Consider the following 18,424-nt stretch of genomic DNA (forward strand, 5'->3'; position numbering starts at 1 on the left):
ATAGAAAATAAAAAAAAACCCCAAAAGCCTTTAAAATGTTGGATTTTTTAGTTTGGTTAACCGAACACTTTTTACTTTATTTTGTTTAGCAAAAATAATAAAAATTAAAATTACTTTAGGCAATCGAATTTTTAAAAATGTTTGTATCAATTTGTGACTTTTTGGAATTTTTGTCAAATTTCAAAATTTGGCAATTTTTATATCTTCCACCATATAATGGGACTATATTAAATTTATCATTCCGGCAGTAATTTCATACTTTGGGATTCTCTACTGGAAAAGCATATCACCCCACCAAAAATTATTAATATTGGTCCATGATTCGGGTTAGCTCCCAAATAACACTACCCTCCGTTATTCCATATTTTAGAGACATACACTTGTGGCCAAAAAAATATTCTATGGAAAACTCAGTTGACCCAATTTTTGCTTCATCAAAACTAAACCAAATTTTTGGATTTTTTCTACAAATAACAATAACAATGATACGGCAGCACACCTTACGAGGCATTGAATTAATAAAATGCTCAATTTGATCCTTGGGGATACTATTCCTTGCATTCTGAACCTGTGGGCAGAGGCTATGTCTGTTTGTTTGTGAAACTCTTTTGAGTTTGCTATCCATGATACTCCAAATATTTTTCTATAGGGCAAACATCTGATGATGATGTGTTGCACATTGGAAAACCCTGATTTTTGACTTCCACAAAAAAAATCATTGACATTTTTTTGGAATATGTTTGAAGGTTATTGTCAAGCTGAAACACACAAACAAGCGGAACATTCTTCAGCCAGGAGAACCAAGCGTTTTTCAAGATACTTGCATACACAATACGATCCATTACTTCATAAATATCGTAAATATCTAACTCCAAAAAAGAATAACAGCCCAATAACAGATCCTCCTCCATGTTTCCCAGTACCCTTGCAATACTGTGGCAGGAGCATTTCATTTTCGGACTTCCTCACAGTTTTCTTTATTTCTTTATGTATTTCTCCACCCAGTCGAATTCTAATTATAAAGAGCTTTAGGTCTCCAGGTATGGAGACCTGCTCCATAACTCGTCCACACTCTTGAGGTTATATCCAACCGTCTCAAAATTACGTTGAACTCTTTAATGGGTATTTTTTACTACAATAAGAATTTGTTGATTATTACCTTTTGCAGCCTTCCTCTGTGCTGAACTGTCGCTACTGATATAGTTGCATAAATTCAACCTATAATTCGATAAATCACTGACTTATTCATGGAGTATTTCTCCGAAATAATTTTCACAATCACCGGTAATTAGCTGTTTTATCGGAGTACTGTATTTGTTTCTAGTCATGTTATTGTAATAAAATCGATTTAAAAATGGTCTATAAGAATCGGAATATGTGTAGGAACCAAACCATTGTAATTATAACTTTAAAAATATCTAAAATTTCAGAGCTCGTCTGTTCATACCCTTCACCACACTGTGATACAGGGTAATATGGCTTTGTGCATATGTTTGTAACAGCAAATAGAAACGAGATAGATCCATTGTTCCTTTTAAGAATATGCATAAAATCATTTTCTGAGTCCATTTAGCATGTCAGTCTGTCCATGTTAAATTGTAAACAACGTACAGGTTGCATTTATAATCCTAATTGGATGATATTTGGCACAGCTCAATTATTTGGCCCAGGGACTGACCCTATTGAAATTGGGAAAAAATCGGTTCAGATTTAGATATAGCTCCCATATATATTTTGTCCGATTTTATGTAAATGGTGCACCAAAGTCCTGTATATCTTTTGATTTCTACTTAATTGTTAGCGTACTGAAAAAAGTCTAGAATGACGTGTGTCAAGTTTCTTGAAAATCGGTTCAAAGTTCAGATTTGGATATAACTTGAGTTATATATATAGAGTTATATATATATATAGCTCACATATATATTTTTGTCCGATTTAATGTAAATGACATACCAAAGTCCCTACATACCTTTCGATTTGCACGAAATTTGGCATATCTAACTGAACTAAGTCTAGAACATAGTGTGTTAAATTTCGTGAAAATCGGTTCATATTTATATATAGCTCCCATATATATTTTCGTCCGATTTTATGTAATTAATGCACCAAAGTCCCTATATATCCTTCGATTTGCACGAAATTTGGCATAACGTGTTGAATTGAGTCCAGAATGATATATGGTAAGTTTCGGAAAAAATTGGTTCAGATTTCGATGTAGCTCCCACATATATATTCGTCCGATTTTACCTAAATGGTGCACCAACTCCCAATGTTTGTCCGATTAACATGAAATTTTGCGCATTTTCGACAGCACAGGAACGTTTTGTTTTATATATGTAATTTCCGAACATATTAAATGATTAAGGAAATAATCATTTTAAGGAATAATATAGGACTATCTGTATACGACCGAATGTGCAACACTTTAAAATGCCGAATCTACCCTAAGGTACTTTCTTAGTTGTTTTCCATTTTTTTCTAGCAATCTTTAAAAAACATTACTATTTACATGAAATTGGATGAAATAAAATATGTGATATTTATCTAAATGTGAATCTACCATGTCATTCGTTAGTTACAATGGGACAAAGGTATGTAAATCGACTTCAAACAAATATAAATAGGTCATCCGTTGGGCTATGTCTGTACTTATTAGAAAACGCAACTACGTAATTCTATGCTCAATTTTGTACGTTGTGCAAAATTTGATGTCAATCTGACTAACATGAGGAGTTTGATGCCCAATTTACTTGAAATCGGTCGGAAATATATATGGAAGCTCTATCCAAATATTAAGCGGTTTCAAACAAACTTGTCACAGGTTAGGTTATACTAATTTCAGAACGTTTTGTTCCTATCAGCCTATTGGTTCCTTGGTGCGTCAATTACTTAAAATCAATCTATAATAAAAAGGGAGCTATATCTAAATCTGGACCGATTTTCACGAAACAAGGCAGGCATCACTTTAGGCTCAATTCAGTACGTTATGCCAAATTTCATGCAAATCGAAAGATATATAGCGACTTTGGTGCACCATTTAGATGAAATCGGACGAAACTATATATGGGAGCTATATAGAATCTGGAACAATTTTCTCGAAACTTGGCAGACATCACTCTAGGCTCAATTCAGTACGTTATGCCAAATTTCGTGCAAATCGAAGGATATATAGGGACTTTGGTGCACCATTTACATAAAATCGGACGAAACTATATATGGGAGCTATATCTAAATCAGGATCGATTTTCTCGAAACTTGGCAGACATCATTCTAGGCTCAATTCAGTACGTTATGCCAAATTTCGTGCAAATCGAATGATACATAGGGACTTTGGTGCACCATTTACATAAAATCGGACGAAACTATATATGGGAGCTATATCTAAATCAGGATCGATTTTCACGAAACTTGGCAGACATCATTCTAGGCTCAATTCAGTACGTTATGCCAAATTTCGTGCAAATCGAACGATATATAGGGACTTTGGGGCACCATTTACATGAAATCGGACGAAACTATATATGGGAGCTATATCTAAATCTGGACCGATTTTCTCGAAACTTGGCAGACATCACTCTAGGCTTAATTCAATATGTTATGCCAAATTTCGTGCAAATCGAAAGATATATAGGAACTTTGGTGCACCATTTACATGAAATCGGACGAAACTATATATGGGAGCTATATCTAAATCTGGACCGATTTTCACGAAACTTGGCAGACATCATTCTAGACCTAAATGATTAGCCTGTACCAAATTTCGTGCAAATCGAAAGATATATAGGAACCGTTGACATTAAATTGGTTAAATATATATATATATATATATATATATATATATGGCAGCTATATCTAAATCTGAACCGATTTTTCCCAATTTCAATAGGGTTCGTCCTTGGGCCGAATAAGTGACTTGTGCCAAATTTCATCCAAATCGGATCATAAATGCGACCTGTACTTTGTTTACAATTTAACATCTACAGACGGACGGACAGACGGACGGACGGACATGCATAAATCGACTCAGAAAGTGATTCTATGCATGTTCTCAAAAGGAACCATGTGTCTATCTCGTTTCCTTTTGCCTGTTACAAACATATGCACAAAGACAAAAATGCAGAAAACCATGTATTTCAATAAGCCTATTAGCTAGAGATTTCATACTTTGCGACAGTTATTTATTTTGATACTCGATATACATGTATCGAAGCTAGTGATGTTCAATGAGATTTTTCGAATTCGAAATCGACATTGCCGAATGTGCCTCGATGCCGAAGATGCTCCCGTCTCTCCTACCTCCCACATGTATTTCAAACACCCAAAGTTTTTTCCGATCGCGATATTTTGGAAATTGAACCTACAATGAATTTGTTTCTGATTTTTTCAATCCGATTTCATGCATATATTTTTTTTTTTAATTAAAACAATGTTTTCGATTTTTGTAGGAATATTTTTATTGCATTCCTTTCACAACACAAAATTTGTACATAAATAACTGCGAATAGCGAAGGAATGTTGTTTATTATCACAATTAAACTTTAATACCTTTCACATTAATCCTTCTCATATGTTCGGCGCTTTATCAGTAACACAATCTAAAGGTGATTTGTTTAAAAATCAGTAGCCAATATGAGGTCGTAACAGTCATTATGACTTTATGGTTTGTTTATTCGATGTCCGATAAAAATATGGTAATAAATTGTCAAAATCCCCAAAAACAACAAAACTTTAAATTCAATTCCAAAAATGTTTTTTTTTTATTTATAGAGTCACAATTACATCAAAAAGTGCATGTATTTAATGATAATGAACATAAGAGACATGATGGTGAGGTGTTGCAACAGCGGGAGTATGATGATGTACCACAGCCGTAGCAGGAGCATGGTGGACCACAGCGGCACGAACAACGGCTGGAGCGTGATGATGGACTACAGCAGGGGTATGATGATGTGTTGTTGTTGTAATAACAGTGGGAGTCGATTTAAGAACTGTGGTAGCTGGAGCCGCATGAACAATATGATGATGTGTTGATGGTGTCAAATGGACAACAGGAGCTGGGGCATGATATATTGCGGGTTGATGGACAACGGTGGTACGTAAATAGCCAGGGGTTTGCACCAAGGGTTTCTGTACCACGGGTTTCTGCACCAAAGGTTTGGCTGGGACCACAGGCTTTACAAGGTTTTCCTTAACTTCTGCTGCTGGTTTTTCAATCGATTGTTTGGTATAGGTTTCGGCATCATCCAAACGTTCACGACGTACGGTGGCTCTGAAACCACTGTCTCCATTTACCGAATAGTCCACAATACGTTTATAGCCATCAGCATCGTTGAGGGTATACTGGCCTTGTACACTATCACCATCACGATTTTCTAGTTGGGTCTTAACATCACCCGATTCTTGATCGTCAACACTGTAGGAGAATTCATAATTTGCATGAGGATCGTTTTGTTCGAAATTCTCCGGCAAAAGACCAGCAGAGACGAAGGCAATGCTGGCGAGCAAAATTACGAATTTGAACTGCATTTTTTTGGATTTGAAGAAAATTAAATTCTTAAACTTCGGGATATGTTGTGTTGTTAACTGTGCAAATGTTGCAAGGAAACTGATGTCTTCTTCCTTATTTCGCAACTTATTTATATCAATGGATGATACAGCATATTTGCTACATGCATAAATATCCTCCACATACCAACCACATAGTAAATTTATACTCTCAAAAAATTGCACGACATGATAACCCTCAGCAGCATAAATTCGAATCGAATCTGTCGCACCATCAATGATCAATGACCCAGTGCCCCTGTTGACACTCAACGAGAGCACACACACGCACATCGTTCAGGAACAAAACAAACAGGTACTTCGGATTTTTTTATAAGACAAGGTCATGATATTCCCACTCAAGGGTTTACCGTAAATGCACCATGACAGGCACAAATCATTATCATTGCCCAAAAGAAGAGGAAGAAGCAACTTGACCGACCTTAAGAGCTGCATGCAATGCATTTTGTCTGACTAGCCGTCAATGGCCGTTCGGTCGTCTGAATGATTGTGGTGTTTACATCTGCCGGCCATGCGGCCAAATAACTGCAAATCGTCTTTATCGCCAAAATATTCCTTTGCTGGAAAACCAGTTCCTTTCACCGCTAATGAAATTCATAACGATGCTCTTGTTTCAATTTGAGGTTAACTCAATTAGAATTTGGCCCATGAAACTGCATTATCGTGGATTTTAAAGTGGAATATCGTGATGATCATTGTTGCTGCTACATGGTAGTTGAATGTAAATTTATTACATTTATGATATGAAAATTTGTTGCATATTTTGGTTAGTTTCCATTCCACTGTAAATTAAATAGAGCGTTGCCAATTGATGGAATGATTATTATACATACTTGTAGTACACTAAACAGAAATACCCAAAACTGTTATACTGATTTGACATATTTAATGATAGTCCATCATCTTAACATTTTCATAAGGAAGGGTACAAACATTTAATACCGGACTTTTTTGCTGGATCATTAAATTGGTGAACTGATCAAATGTAACTATGAACGTTATCTCTTAGTGGATGTTTTCGAATACAATGATTTCATAATTCATAATGCCTCTCTCATAGAAGTCCTGCTCTCTATTTGCAAAAAAAAAACAAAAAAACTCTAGTAGTCCATTTTCACAATCCTCCCTAGATGCAAATTTTTATACCCTTCACCACACTGTGGTACAGGGTATTATGTCTTTGTGTATATGTTTGTAACAGGCAAAAATAATCCGTCCGTCTGTTGGTGTTAAATTGTAAACAAAGAACAGGTCGCATTTATGATCCGAATTGGATGAAATTTGGCACAGCTCATTTGTTTGGCCCAAGGACAAACCCTATTGAAATTGGGAAAAATCGGTTCAGATTTAGATATAGCTCTCATATATATTTTCGTCCGATTAAGGGTAAATGGTGCACCAAAGTCCCTATATATCTTTCGATTTGCACAAAATTTGGCACAGCGTAATGAATAAGGTCTAGAATGATGTGTGCAAAGTTTCGTGAAAATCGGTTCAGATTTAGATATAGCTCCCATATATATCTTGGTCCGATTTAAGGTGAATTGTGTACCAAAGTCCCTATATATCTTTCGATTTGCACGAAATTTGGCACAGCGTACTAAATTAAGTCTAGAATGATGTGTGCAAAGTTTCGTGAAAATCGGTTCAGATTAAATATAGCTCCCATATATAGCTTCGCCCCATTTTAGATAAATAGTCTACTAAAGTCCCTGGAAATCTTTTGATTTGCACGAATTTTGGCATAGCGTACTGAATTAAGTCTAGAATAATGTGTGCAAAGATTCGTGACAATCTGTTCAGATTTAGATATAGCTCCCATATATATTTTCGTCTGATTTTAGGTAAATGGTGCAGCGAAGACCCTATATATCTTTCATTTTGCCCGAAATTTGGCATAGCGTACTGAATTGCGTCCATAATAATGTGTGCTAAGTTTCATGAGAATCGGTTTAGATTTAGATATAGCTCCCTTATAGTTTCACCCGATTTTAGGTAATTGGTGCACCAAAATCCCTGGAAATCTTTTAATATATATAGTTTCATCCGATTTTAGGTAATTGGTGCACCCCGGAAATTTTTTAATTTGCACGAATTTTGGCATAGCGTACTGAACTAGATCTAGAATGATGTGTGCAAAGTTTCGTGAAAATCGGTTCAGATTTAGATATAGCTCCCATATGTATATTTTATCCGATTTTAAGTAATTGGTGCTAGAATGACGTGTACTAAGTTTCGTGAAAATCGGTTCAGATTTAGATATAGCTCCCATATATATTTTCGTCCGATTTTATGTAATTGGTACACCAAAGACCCTATATACCTATATAGAATATACACAAAGTGGTGAAGGCTATCATATAGTCCGCCCAGTCCGACTTTATTACTTTCCTTGCTGGTTTTATTAATAAAGAAATTTTGCAATTCAAGAAAAAGATTATAATCGCTTCGTGCCAAGTCCGGACTGTATGGCGGAAGCATTAAAACTTCCCAACCAAGCTCCCGAAGTTTCTGGCGAGTTACTGTAGATGTGTGGGGCCTAGCGTTGTATTAGTGGAACACGACACATCTCCTATTGCCAATTCTGGCCGTTTCTGACCGATTACTATGTTCAAAGGGTTCAGTTATTGACAGTAGAGATCAGAATTTAGCCTTTGGAATGGAAGCAACTTATAATAAATAATCCCCTTCCAGTCCCGCAAAATGCATAGCAGAACCTTTCTTGCCGTTAGTCCTGGTTTGGCCACCGCTCTTTGACCACGATCGTTTTCGCACAGGGTTATCGTCTGTGATCCATTTCTCATTTCCAGTTTGGCCAAGGCTTCGCAGATAGAAATTCGATCCATTTTATTTTTTATGTTAATTGGTGCGACACCCGAACATCAAGTTTCTTTTTGAATCCAGCTTTGTGTAAATGGTTTAAAACTGTTTTATGGTAGATTTTTAACTCCTGAGCGATGTTACGATCATTTCGCCGATTAATCGACATTTTCGACGACAAAAATAATGGATTTCTTTTCCCCAACCTTATACAAATGTCCAGCCTCATTTTCAATATATTGACGGGTATCATATGGTATTCCCAGACATTGGAGGATGACAAATATTTTTTTCTAGAATATGTTCGTTTCTGGTCCATGTTTTACATGGACAACGGTACAGATAATAAAGGTTCAGATCCATTGTCCGTATTTTGAAGATGTTAAACACATATTTCCACCGATGCAGCTGCAATTTGGCAGTCCGGGTTCTTGGAGGATGAAAATATATTTGCAGAAAGTATTATTATAAGTTCATGATGTGACATTGCCCAATTTCAGTATTTTTGGCAATCCGGATTCTTGAAACGTGAGAAACATTGTAGCAAAATATTTTCGGTAAGGGAGACTGGGGTACATTCGGCACTTTTTTTAGAGCTCTATACCTCAGTACTTATTCAACAGATATAGAAACTTTATGGCAGGTTATTGCCGTCTGATACTTAATCATAAATACTAATACCAAAAACATATTATAAATTAGTATTAGGTAATAATGTTTACAGTTTTGTAAAAAAAGTCAAATTCGCCGAATGTGCCCCTACCCAGGGTAGCTTCGGCATTTGATGGGGCACACTCGGCACCATAGGCATAGACTGATAATTATCACCGCTATCAGTCTGGTTGAAATTCAGATCGTCTAAATGTTCCATTTTGTCTTAAGGGAACCCCCCTCTGGCTCTCGTATGAACTAGGATTATTGGCTTCGCTCAAAAATCAACAAAATGGCGGACCTTTAAAAAAATATTTTTGAAAAATATCCTATTTTTACCACAAACCAAGATAAAAAATAAGGAAGATCTCGATCGATTGGATTTACACTAGTTCATACGATATCTATACACTCACAGAGAAACGTCCCAAAATTTGGAATCGTTCGAATTATTAGTTTTTGAGTTATCGTGCCCGCCATTCGTAAAACACTGATTCGAGAAAAATGCGTTTAAAGTTTGAGAACCACTCTTGCCGTCACTTGATGCTAACACAATAAATCGGTCATATCTTCAAAAATTGTTGAGACTTTCACATGAAATTTTATAAGGACATTCTTGAATTGGTGTAGGTTCGAATTAAATCAAATACAAAATTAAATATTTTGAATCGAGAATGGGGGGTATCTTAAATAGTGCTCCAAAATCCCAATAATTGTTCGATTGAAACCAAATTTTGCACAGTGTACTGAATTATGTCCAGACTAATGTATGCGAAGTTTTGTTAAAATCGCTTCATATTTAGATATAGCTCCCATATATATTTTCGTCCGATTTTGTGAGAATGATGCACCAAACTTTCAATATTTGTCCTATTGAGACAAAATTTTGCATAGAATATTCAATTGAGGCAAGAATGATATTTGTTAAGGTTTGTTGAAATCGATTCAAATTTAAATATAGGCCACATACACAAATGGTGTACGCAACGGTTCTAAATTAGGTCCATATGTATATATAGCTCCCATACACTATTTTGCTGGATTTCATACAAATGGTGTTTAGGTTCGATACATTGTTTACGACAGTGGATATGTTCGATATATGGTCCACCCCTTCCGTAGCATACCAATTATTAATCACATTAATTGGCCACTCATTTGAGTCAATGGGGGAATCTTCTCTGCACTTCTTCTAGGAGTCACATTCGCCTGGTTCGGATTGTAGGAGAGAGTATCCGCTCTTTCCTACGCTCTCTCCTAGAAGTCACATTCGATCAGTTCGGATGCAGAGAGGACTTTCCAGTGCTACGGTCGTCGATGTGATCTCGACCTTGTTACGCTACATTTGCTCACCGCGACTCACTTGCAATCTCGCTATCGTTGTTTAAACACTTGCAATCTCGCTTTCGATGGAACACCCACGCATTAAGGTAAAGTTGTGTTTCATTCGAAACTCACTAACTTGCCAAATAAAGCTTTAAAATACATTTAACACAAAACTTGTTTTATTTTGTTTTTCTTTCTCTTTTTGGTTTTTCTCCCCCTAATCGATATCACGCCAACAAATGGTTTGCCAAAGAATCCTGAGTCTGCCGTTTGATATGCAATTTTTCATTGATTTCCGAATGGTATGTGTATGGATTTTTTAATTGTTTCAGATATCTATGTAGATCACACATTTAATTTCCGTCGATTTTACCTCAATGGTCCTCCAAACATGCTATGGATTTTCTATCTAAATGATATTGTATATATTAACATATCTTTTACCCAAAGTGGTGAAGGGTATCATATAGTAGGCCACGTCCAACTTTTGAACTTTCCTTACTGGTTCAAATATAAGTTATGTTCATAAAAATATGCAATTTTGACTTTAACTTCGTGTAAACCGTGCTCACAATATTATAAAATTTTATTGGTATAAAGCTCAAAGTCTGCAGATTTCAAATATATAACGTTTCATCGGCTCCCATAGTGTCGATTTTTTTAAAATTTAATGTTCACTGCATAAAGACCGCAAACTTGACAAACGAAATGTGGATTTTCCACCATATAGGCACCAACAATTAAAAAAAAATTATTTTCAACACCGAATCACTATAAATTGAATGAATTAATAGAACACAAAAATCATTCAAGTTGACAACAAATTTTAACACCTTTAAAATAGAAACACACACTTATTTACTTACAACAATATTTTTATCTCAACATTTCACATACTTGCTACGTTTCTTTATTCACACGTCTGTCAAAGAGAGATTTTATTATTTACCAAAAGATTTCAATTCCATTCAAAAAGCAAACAACTGATGTTCCATGGAAGGACGCAGCCAAACTCGTAGCTATTGTAATCCCATGTAATTCAAATAGTTTTGCTAGCTGTCAACAACATTTTAACACATTCAGTTTTTTTCGTAGATGCTCCCCCCATAGCATTGCAGTGTCGAAATCCTTTGGAATCCACGTTTGAGTGCGAGTGAGTTAGAGAAACCACAACCAATTGAAGGGGAAAAAATAATGCCGGCCTGCCATTGGTTAGTTTCATTTTTGCAAAATGTTAGTGTGGTAGTGTATGGTGTATTCACTTACTCTTTCTCGTTGCGGGGTTTGAGAATGGGAATGAATGGCTGAGTTAGAGGAGTGCTAAGTTGGAATGGGAATTATTTTTACCTGAGTTGGAGATTTCAAACACGTTTTGCAAATGTTATTTTCAAATGGAAAATAAATAACGAAAACATAGCACAGCATTTCTATTTATAAATGTGTGAATGTTGACTGCATATTCATGTTTAGATTGTTACAAATATAAAACTAATTTGAAATTGTTGAAATACTAATAACAAAGGTACTTTTACATCTGCCTTAAAATCCTTGGCTTTGACGCAGAGATGAAATACCTTAAAATTCATCTTTAATTGCCACTGTACATTATTGGAGGTCTATATTAAAATAAATTAAATCATTTTTTGATATTTATATTTGTATAGGGTTTATAAAGAACTGTAAAATAAATATTTCAATTGCATTATTTTATTTAATAAAACATATGTAGGAAAATACCCATTTAAGAGTTCAACGAAATTGGTGAGAGAGTTATCGTTAGATATAACCTCAAGAACAGAGCGTGGACGAGCTATGGTAGAAAGTTCTGAGAAAATCGGAAAGTCAAATTTGGCTTTCCCTCATATTAATTTAAATCCGACTCAATGGAGATATATAATTTTCACGGATGAATAAAAGTTTAATATTAAAGACTCGGATACGAAAAAGTAAAAAAATGCTAATCAAAAACCAGTAAGTAAAGGTCAAAGGTGGGACGGGGCCGACTATATGATACCCTTCACCACTTTGGGAACATACAAGAGATATTAATATATACAATATCATGTAGATAGAAAAGCCATAGCATCTTTGCAGCACCATTGAGATGAATTCAGGCGAAGTTAAATGTGTGATCTACATAGATGTCTGAAACAATTATAGAACCCATACACATACTATTCTGAAATCAATGAAATTTTGCAAATCAAACGGGCAAATGGGATATTTTATTTAGGTACATATGTTACCAATTTTTTGTACTCCCCGATGCTATTAAAATTTGTTTAATTAATTTGTATTAAGGTAGATTAAATTGTTAATTGGGTAAAATAGTGCCTCTGTGCCAACAGTCCGCACTTTTTTCCAATTGTCGGCATGTCGCATTTGAGTTTAACAAAAATTATTAATTTGTTCTGCTATTTTAATTAATAAATTATTATTATCGGACGTTTCCATCTGTGTTGTATTAAAAAATTATATAAAATAATTTTATTTATTAAAATATTGCAATTATAAACAAGTGAGCGGAGCAGTATAGTCGGACGGGGCCGACCATATGATACCCTACACAACTACCACGGAACAATAACTTTCTACGGATGTTTATTCCGAGCTTATAGTGTGGTTACTAATGGGTAACTAAATAATATCTGAATACGTAGGCAACTGTAAATATTTAAGTATGCGAGTACATTTCAACTTCTCGAATCTATGTCCTTCAGGAGTAAATATATACGCCATAGAATACAAATTTTGTCATTTTTCACACAAAAATCACGGTCCATTTGACCGGCTAAATTCGTGATGTTCGAGCTATAATTGCGGCCTCTAGAGCGACCAGAAAAACAGGCCAAAATAAAGTTTTTGGTCAATTTCATCCCCTAATTATTAACCTTTACCAAAAACTATAGGGGGTCTTCATTGGTTCATAACTGTGGCCTGTATAGTGTTTACAAATTATAATGGACAGACGAACGGACGGACGGACAAACAGTCTAGATCGACTCAACTAGTCCAGATATGACGATCGGTATACTTAAAGGTGGGTCTAGGGCCAATATTTCGCGGCGTTACAAACTCTTGGGGCTGCACAAAGCTATAATACCCTGACAACATAGTTGTGTAGGGTACAAACATGGTGCCGACTTCGGGAACCTTTTATATGGCATGGCTAAATAAGGCATTTCAGAGGTTAAAAGAATTTAAGATTAAGACCAAGTCTTACATTATGTAAAAACTGATTTTTTTATCAATTAATCGTAATTTTGGATTTTTTCAATTTTGAGCCAAAATTATCGAAAAGGTGCTAATTATTCACCAATATGCCGACTTTAGGAAAGCCTAAAAAAAAATTATATAAATCAGATGCGGACATTAGTACATGCCGGAATTAGTTGCGTTTACCATGGACTTTTTTGAGCAACCGTTGCATACACCATTTGTTTTTTGGAACTTTGATACACATTACGACCATATAATACCCTACACAACTTCCACGAAAATCTAACTTTGCGTTATATATTATATTATATGAAACCCGACTAAAGGTCAACAAATATTACAAATATTCAGTTGACGAGGGCTGTACTTGTCCGGACTCGGGAGCGACCAGAAAATCAGAAAAAAATTAAGTTTTTGGTCCATTTCATCCCCTAAATATTAACCGATCTTTTCCAAAAACAATAGGGGTCTTCATTGGCCAGAAACCATTCTACATGCAAAATTTCGTGAAGATTGGTCCATAACTGTGGCCTGTATCGTGTTTACAAATTATAATGGACAGACGGACGGACACACATGTCTAGATCGACTCAGCTAGTCGAGATATGACGATCGGTATACTTAAAGGTTGGTCTAGGACCAATATTTCGCGGCGTTACAAACTTTTGGGGCTGCACAAAGCTATAATACCCTGACAACATAGTTGTGTAGGGTATAAAAACGGACGAAAATATACAGTGAGTGTAATAAGTATTTTGCCTCAATAAAATTTGAGGCAAAATATCTTTGAATCTGACCTCCTTATTGCTATTTTCATCGCATATATTGTTTCTTAGATCTATATTGATGCTACATAAGGTTTTCGAAATCAGAAAAATGGGGTTTTGCGATATTTTTGTTGTTAAACATTTTTGGGTTGGTATATATTTTGGCCTATATCTTCGAGAGCAATAGGTCTTTCACAGAGATTTTTGCAGAAATACGATCTAAATATGTCAACAAATATATTCCATCATACATAATTCATATTGCATTTTTAGTACGCTGGCTTTAGGCGAATATATTGAAATTTTGTCAAATTTCTATTGAGGCGAAATACGTATTACACTCACTGTATATCTATATCTGAACCGATTTAACAAAACTTCGCATACATCAGCCTGGACTTAATTTTCCAATCGAACAAATATTGGGAGAAATATCGGAAGAAACTATATATGGGAACTATATCTAAATAATTATAAATTAATATTCTCTGGCAAATTTCTTGTAAATCGAATAAACATAGGCTCTTCGGTGCAACATTTACAGAAAACGGCCGAAAATATATATCTATATCTGAACAATAATAAAATAAAGAATATTTAAGAATTTTAATGTCTAAATAAAAATTCTTATCGTGTAGAAGAAGTAATTATTAAGCAAGATGGTTATGTAAATCATACTCTAAAAAACATAAAAATTTTGAATGAATAGCTTGGTGATCAACATTTTTTATAGTACATCGAAATCGTAGATCCCATATATTTTACTTTTGATATGTTTGTAAAAATAATTTCTGCAATTCTCTGTAGGTACAAAACATTTATTTAGTATTTACCATTATCTATAACTACAAGTAGTTATAGAAACCCCAACAAAACATTCTTAGATAATATGTTTTTGCCAAATATCCATCTTTATGAAATAATTCGCTATTTCATCAAATGTTATCGACAACAAAATTAGTAATAACAAATTCATCAAATTGCGGCTTTTCTAGTTGCCGCCGACGTAGTAATTAATATAAAAATGTCCAGATACACAGAAGCGATAACTAATCAGCCATCCAAGCAAGCAGGCAACCAACCAAACAACCCACCAACCAGTCAACATATTCGCCAATTTCAGTTGACACCGAAGGGCGTCTGTCGATAACTTTCGACGGCATGTTTCGTCTCCCGCATAATGCGTAACCCACCCAGCACCAACAACAACAAGATAATAATTAACCCAATTGCTGGTGGCAAAGCCACAGTCGCCAGCAGTTGACCAGAGTTGTCGCCGTCGCGTTAACGCCGCCATCCCGTCAACTGTGTTAAAATGTTTAAAGGTGAAAGGCGACATCATTCTAACTGGATCAATTGAATAAAAGTCAATCATACTGCTGCTGCTGCCGTCATTCGCTTTTTTTGTCTCGTCCAAAAAGTAAAGTGACATGGTCATATGAAATCCAAAAGAAAATGACAACAGCTACAACTTCTGTAGACAATGATCAATTTGTTACCAAAAAAAGAACGCCGAACACAACAAAATAACAAAGCCAAAGCCCCACCACTCATAACAACACCAAAATGACCACGAAAATTTTAAATGAAAAACAAATGTAACAGCAAATTAAAAGAAACAAAAACAAAAATTATTTCTTTTATACGACAGTCTGTCTATATGGCTGGTTGGTTGGCTTCGCTGGCAAGCAAACGTTTTGCCGCTGACATAACGAGGCGCCACGTACTCGAATCCATCAATTACCCTTACCCGTGCTAACTGCTAACCAAAATTACCATCGTAAGTCATCAAAATGTAACACAAAACGCACACATACTCACTCACCCGCCCGAACATAGCTGGCTGGTGTTGATGAGGGCTAGCGAAGCCAGCCAGCCAGTCCCAGTTGTCAATTTTGTTGGAATGATGGCATGGTCCCCACCACTTGAAAATCTTTTGTCAAGGTATTGTCTGCCATACAGCTTGTCACTCAATCAATAGGCAAATTTCTTTTAAAGGAATTTAAAGGTTTTGAGAAGGGAAGGCTCAAAACAAAACTTGTCACAAAAAAGCCAAATGAAAACAACAACAACAAATTATCCCCAATTGATACTGTTGGTGTCTCATATTGGTCTAAAGTATTCTAATACCCCATTATTTACATGTATTGTTTTTCTTGGTAGCTTACAACTACCAATCTGGTTGATAGATAGTGGGCCAAGCCGTCTAGCAGACACTCAGTCACATAGGCACTCGTCAATATCTGCAATGAAAGTAACCATTAGGCGTCACAGTTGTAATCTCTGATACATTGACGCCCCATTAGCGCCGCGACATTTAGTCAAATACGAATACATCAAAGTAATTGTTAGCCGAAACCTGCTAGCTAGGGAACATTTATGTTCAGTGTTCAGAACGGAAAATAGGAAAATATGGATTTTGCGTATTGTATTACAGTGTTGACACACATAAATAATTACAGTATCCGTTACACAGGGCTGATATTTTTTTTTGCGAGGTTCTAATTATACCATCCGCCTTAAGGTATTCGCCGGTGATCCCTTAAAGTACATTTACTGCAAGACATAGTTATGTACCAATCTTCACGGCATTTTGCATGTAAGACGTGTAAAACCAAATTTGACCCCTATTTCTGGATATAATGAGATGATATTTATGATGAAATGGACCAAAAATTTAATTTTTTTGTGTGTTTTTAAGTCGCTCTATAGACCACATTAATAAGCCGACCACATAATATGATTGGCTCTGTGAGAGAAATCCATCACTCTATGGTATTCCTAAACTCTCTCCAACGTTTCTCTGACGGAATACCACTATCTTCCACAACCTGCTTTAAATCTGCGTTTCCTTACCGTTTATCCTATTACTCCTCCATGTTTAATATTCATTGATCATTACAGGTTTTTATCACTTTCCATTTCAGATTCAATATTTATACCCTTCACCACACTGTGGTACAGGGAATTATGTCTTTGTGCATATGTTTGTAACAGGCAAAAGGAAACGAGATAGACACATGGTTCCTTTTGAGAATATGCATAGAATCACTTTCTGAGTCGATTTATGCATGTCCGTCCGTCCGTCTGTCTGTCCATGTTAAATTGTAAACAAAGTACAGGTCGCATTTATGATCCGATTTGGATGAAATTTGGCACAGCTCATTTGTTTGGCCCAAGGACGAACCCTATTGAAATTGGGAAAAATCGGTTCAGATTTAGATATAGCTCCCATATATATGTTTTCGTCCGATTTAAGGTAAATGGGGTACAAAAGCCCCTATATATCTTTCGATTTGCACGAAATTTGGTATAGCCTACTGAATAAGGCCTAGAATGATGTGTGCTAAGTTTCCTGAAAATCGGTTCAGATTTAGATATAGTTCCTATATATAGTTTCGCCCGATTTTAGGTAAATGGTGCACAAAAGTCCCTATATATATTTCGATTTGCAGGAAATTTGGTATAGCCTACTGAATTAGGCCTAGAATGATGTGTGCTAAGTTTCCTGAAAATCGGTTCAGATTTAGATATAGCTCCCATATATAGTTTCGCCCGATTTTAAGTTAATGGTGCACTAAAGTCCCTAAAAATCATTTGGTTTGCACGAATTTTGGCATAGCGTATTGAATTAAGTCTAGAATGACGTATGCTAAGTTTCGTGAAATTCGGTTCAGATTTAGATATAGCTTCCATATATAGTTTCGCCCGATTTTAGGAAAATGGTGCACTAAAGTCCCTGAAAATCATTTGATTTGCACGAATTTTGGCATAGTGTATTGAATTAAGTCTAGAATAACATGTGCTAAGTTTCGTGAAAATCGTTTCAGATTTAGATATAGCTCCCATAAATAGTTTCGCCCGATTTAAGGTAAATGGTGTACCAAAGTCCCTATATATATCTTTCGATTTGCACGAAATTTGGTATAGCCAACTGGATTAGGTCTAGAATGACGGGTGCTAAGTTTCGTGAAAATCGGTTCAGATTTAGATATAGCTTCCATATATAGTTTCGCCCGATTTTAGGTAAATGGTGCACTACAGTCCCTGAAAATCATTTGATCTGCACGACTTTT

At 35.5% G+C, this 18,424-nt stretch overlaps 1 protein-coding gene across 1 annotated transcript; it reads right to left on the reverse strand.

Moving 5' to 3' along the window:
• Positions 1 to 4,797: 4,797 nt before the first annotated feature.
• LOC133329389 (pupal cuticle protein Edg-84A-like) lies at positions 4,798 to 5,526 on the reverse strand. The gene has a single exon (XM_061537863.1). The coding sequence runs from the start codon at positions 5,524 to 5,526 to the stop codon at positions 4,798 to 4,800; it is 729 nt and encodes a 242-aa protein (XP_061393847.1).
• Between the last annotated feature and the right edge of the window lie 12,898 nt (positions 5,527 to 18,424).

This window comes from Musca vetustissima, unplaced genomic scaffold (genome assembly GCF_032173495.1).
Source record: "Musca vetustissima isolate MV318-11 ecotype Yass unplaced genomic scaffold, APGP_CSIRO_Mvet_v1 utg266791, whole genome shotgun sequence".
NCBI lineage: Eukaryota > Metazoa > Arthropoda > Insecta > Diptera > Muscidae > Musca > Musca vetustissima.

Bases quoted from the DNA above. Each gene is read 5' to 3' on its own strand.
- LOC133329389 (XM_061537863.1), bottom strand. From the start codon at position 5,526: ATGCAGTTCAAATTCGTAATTTTGCTCGCCAGCATTGCCTTCGTCTCT.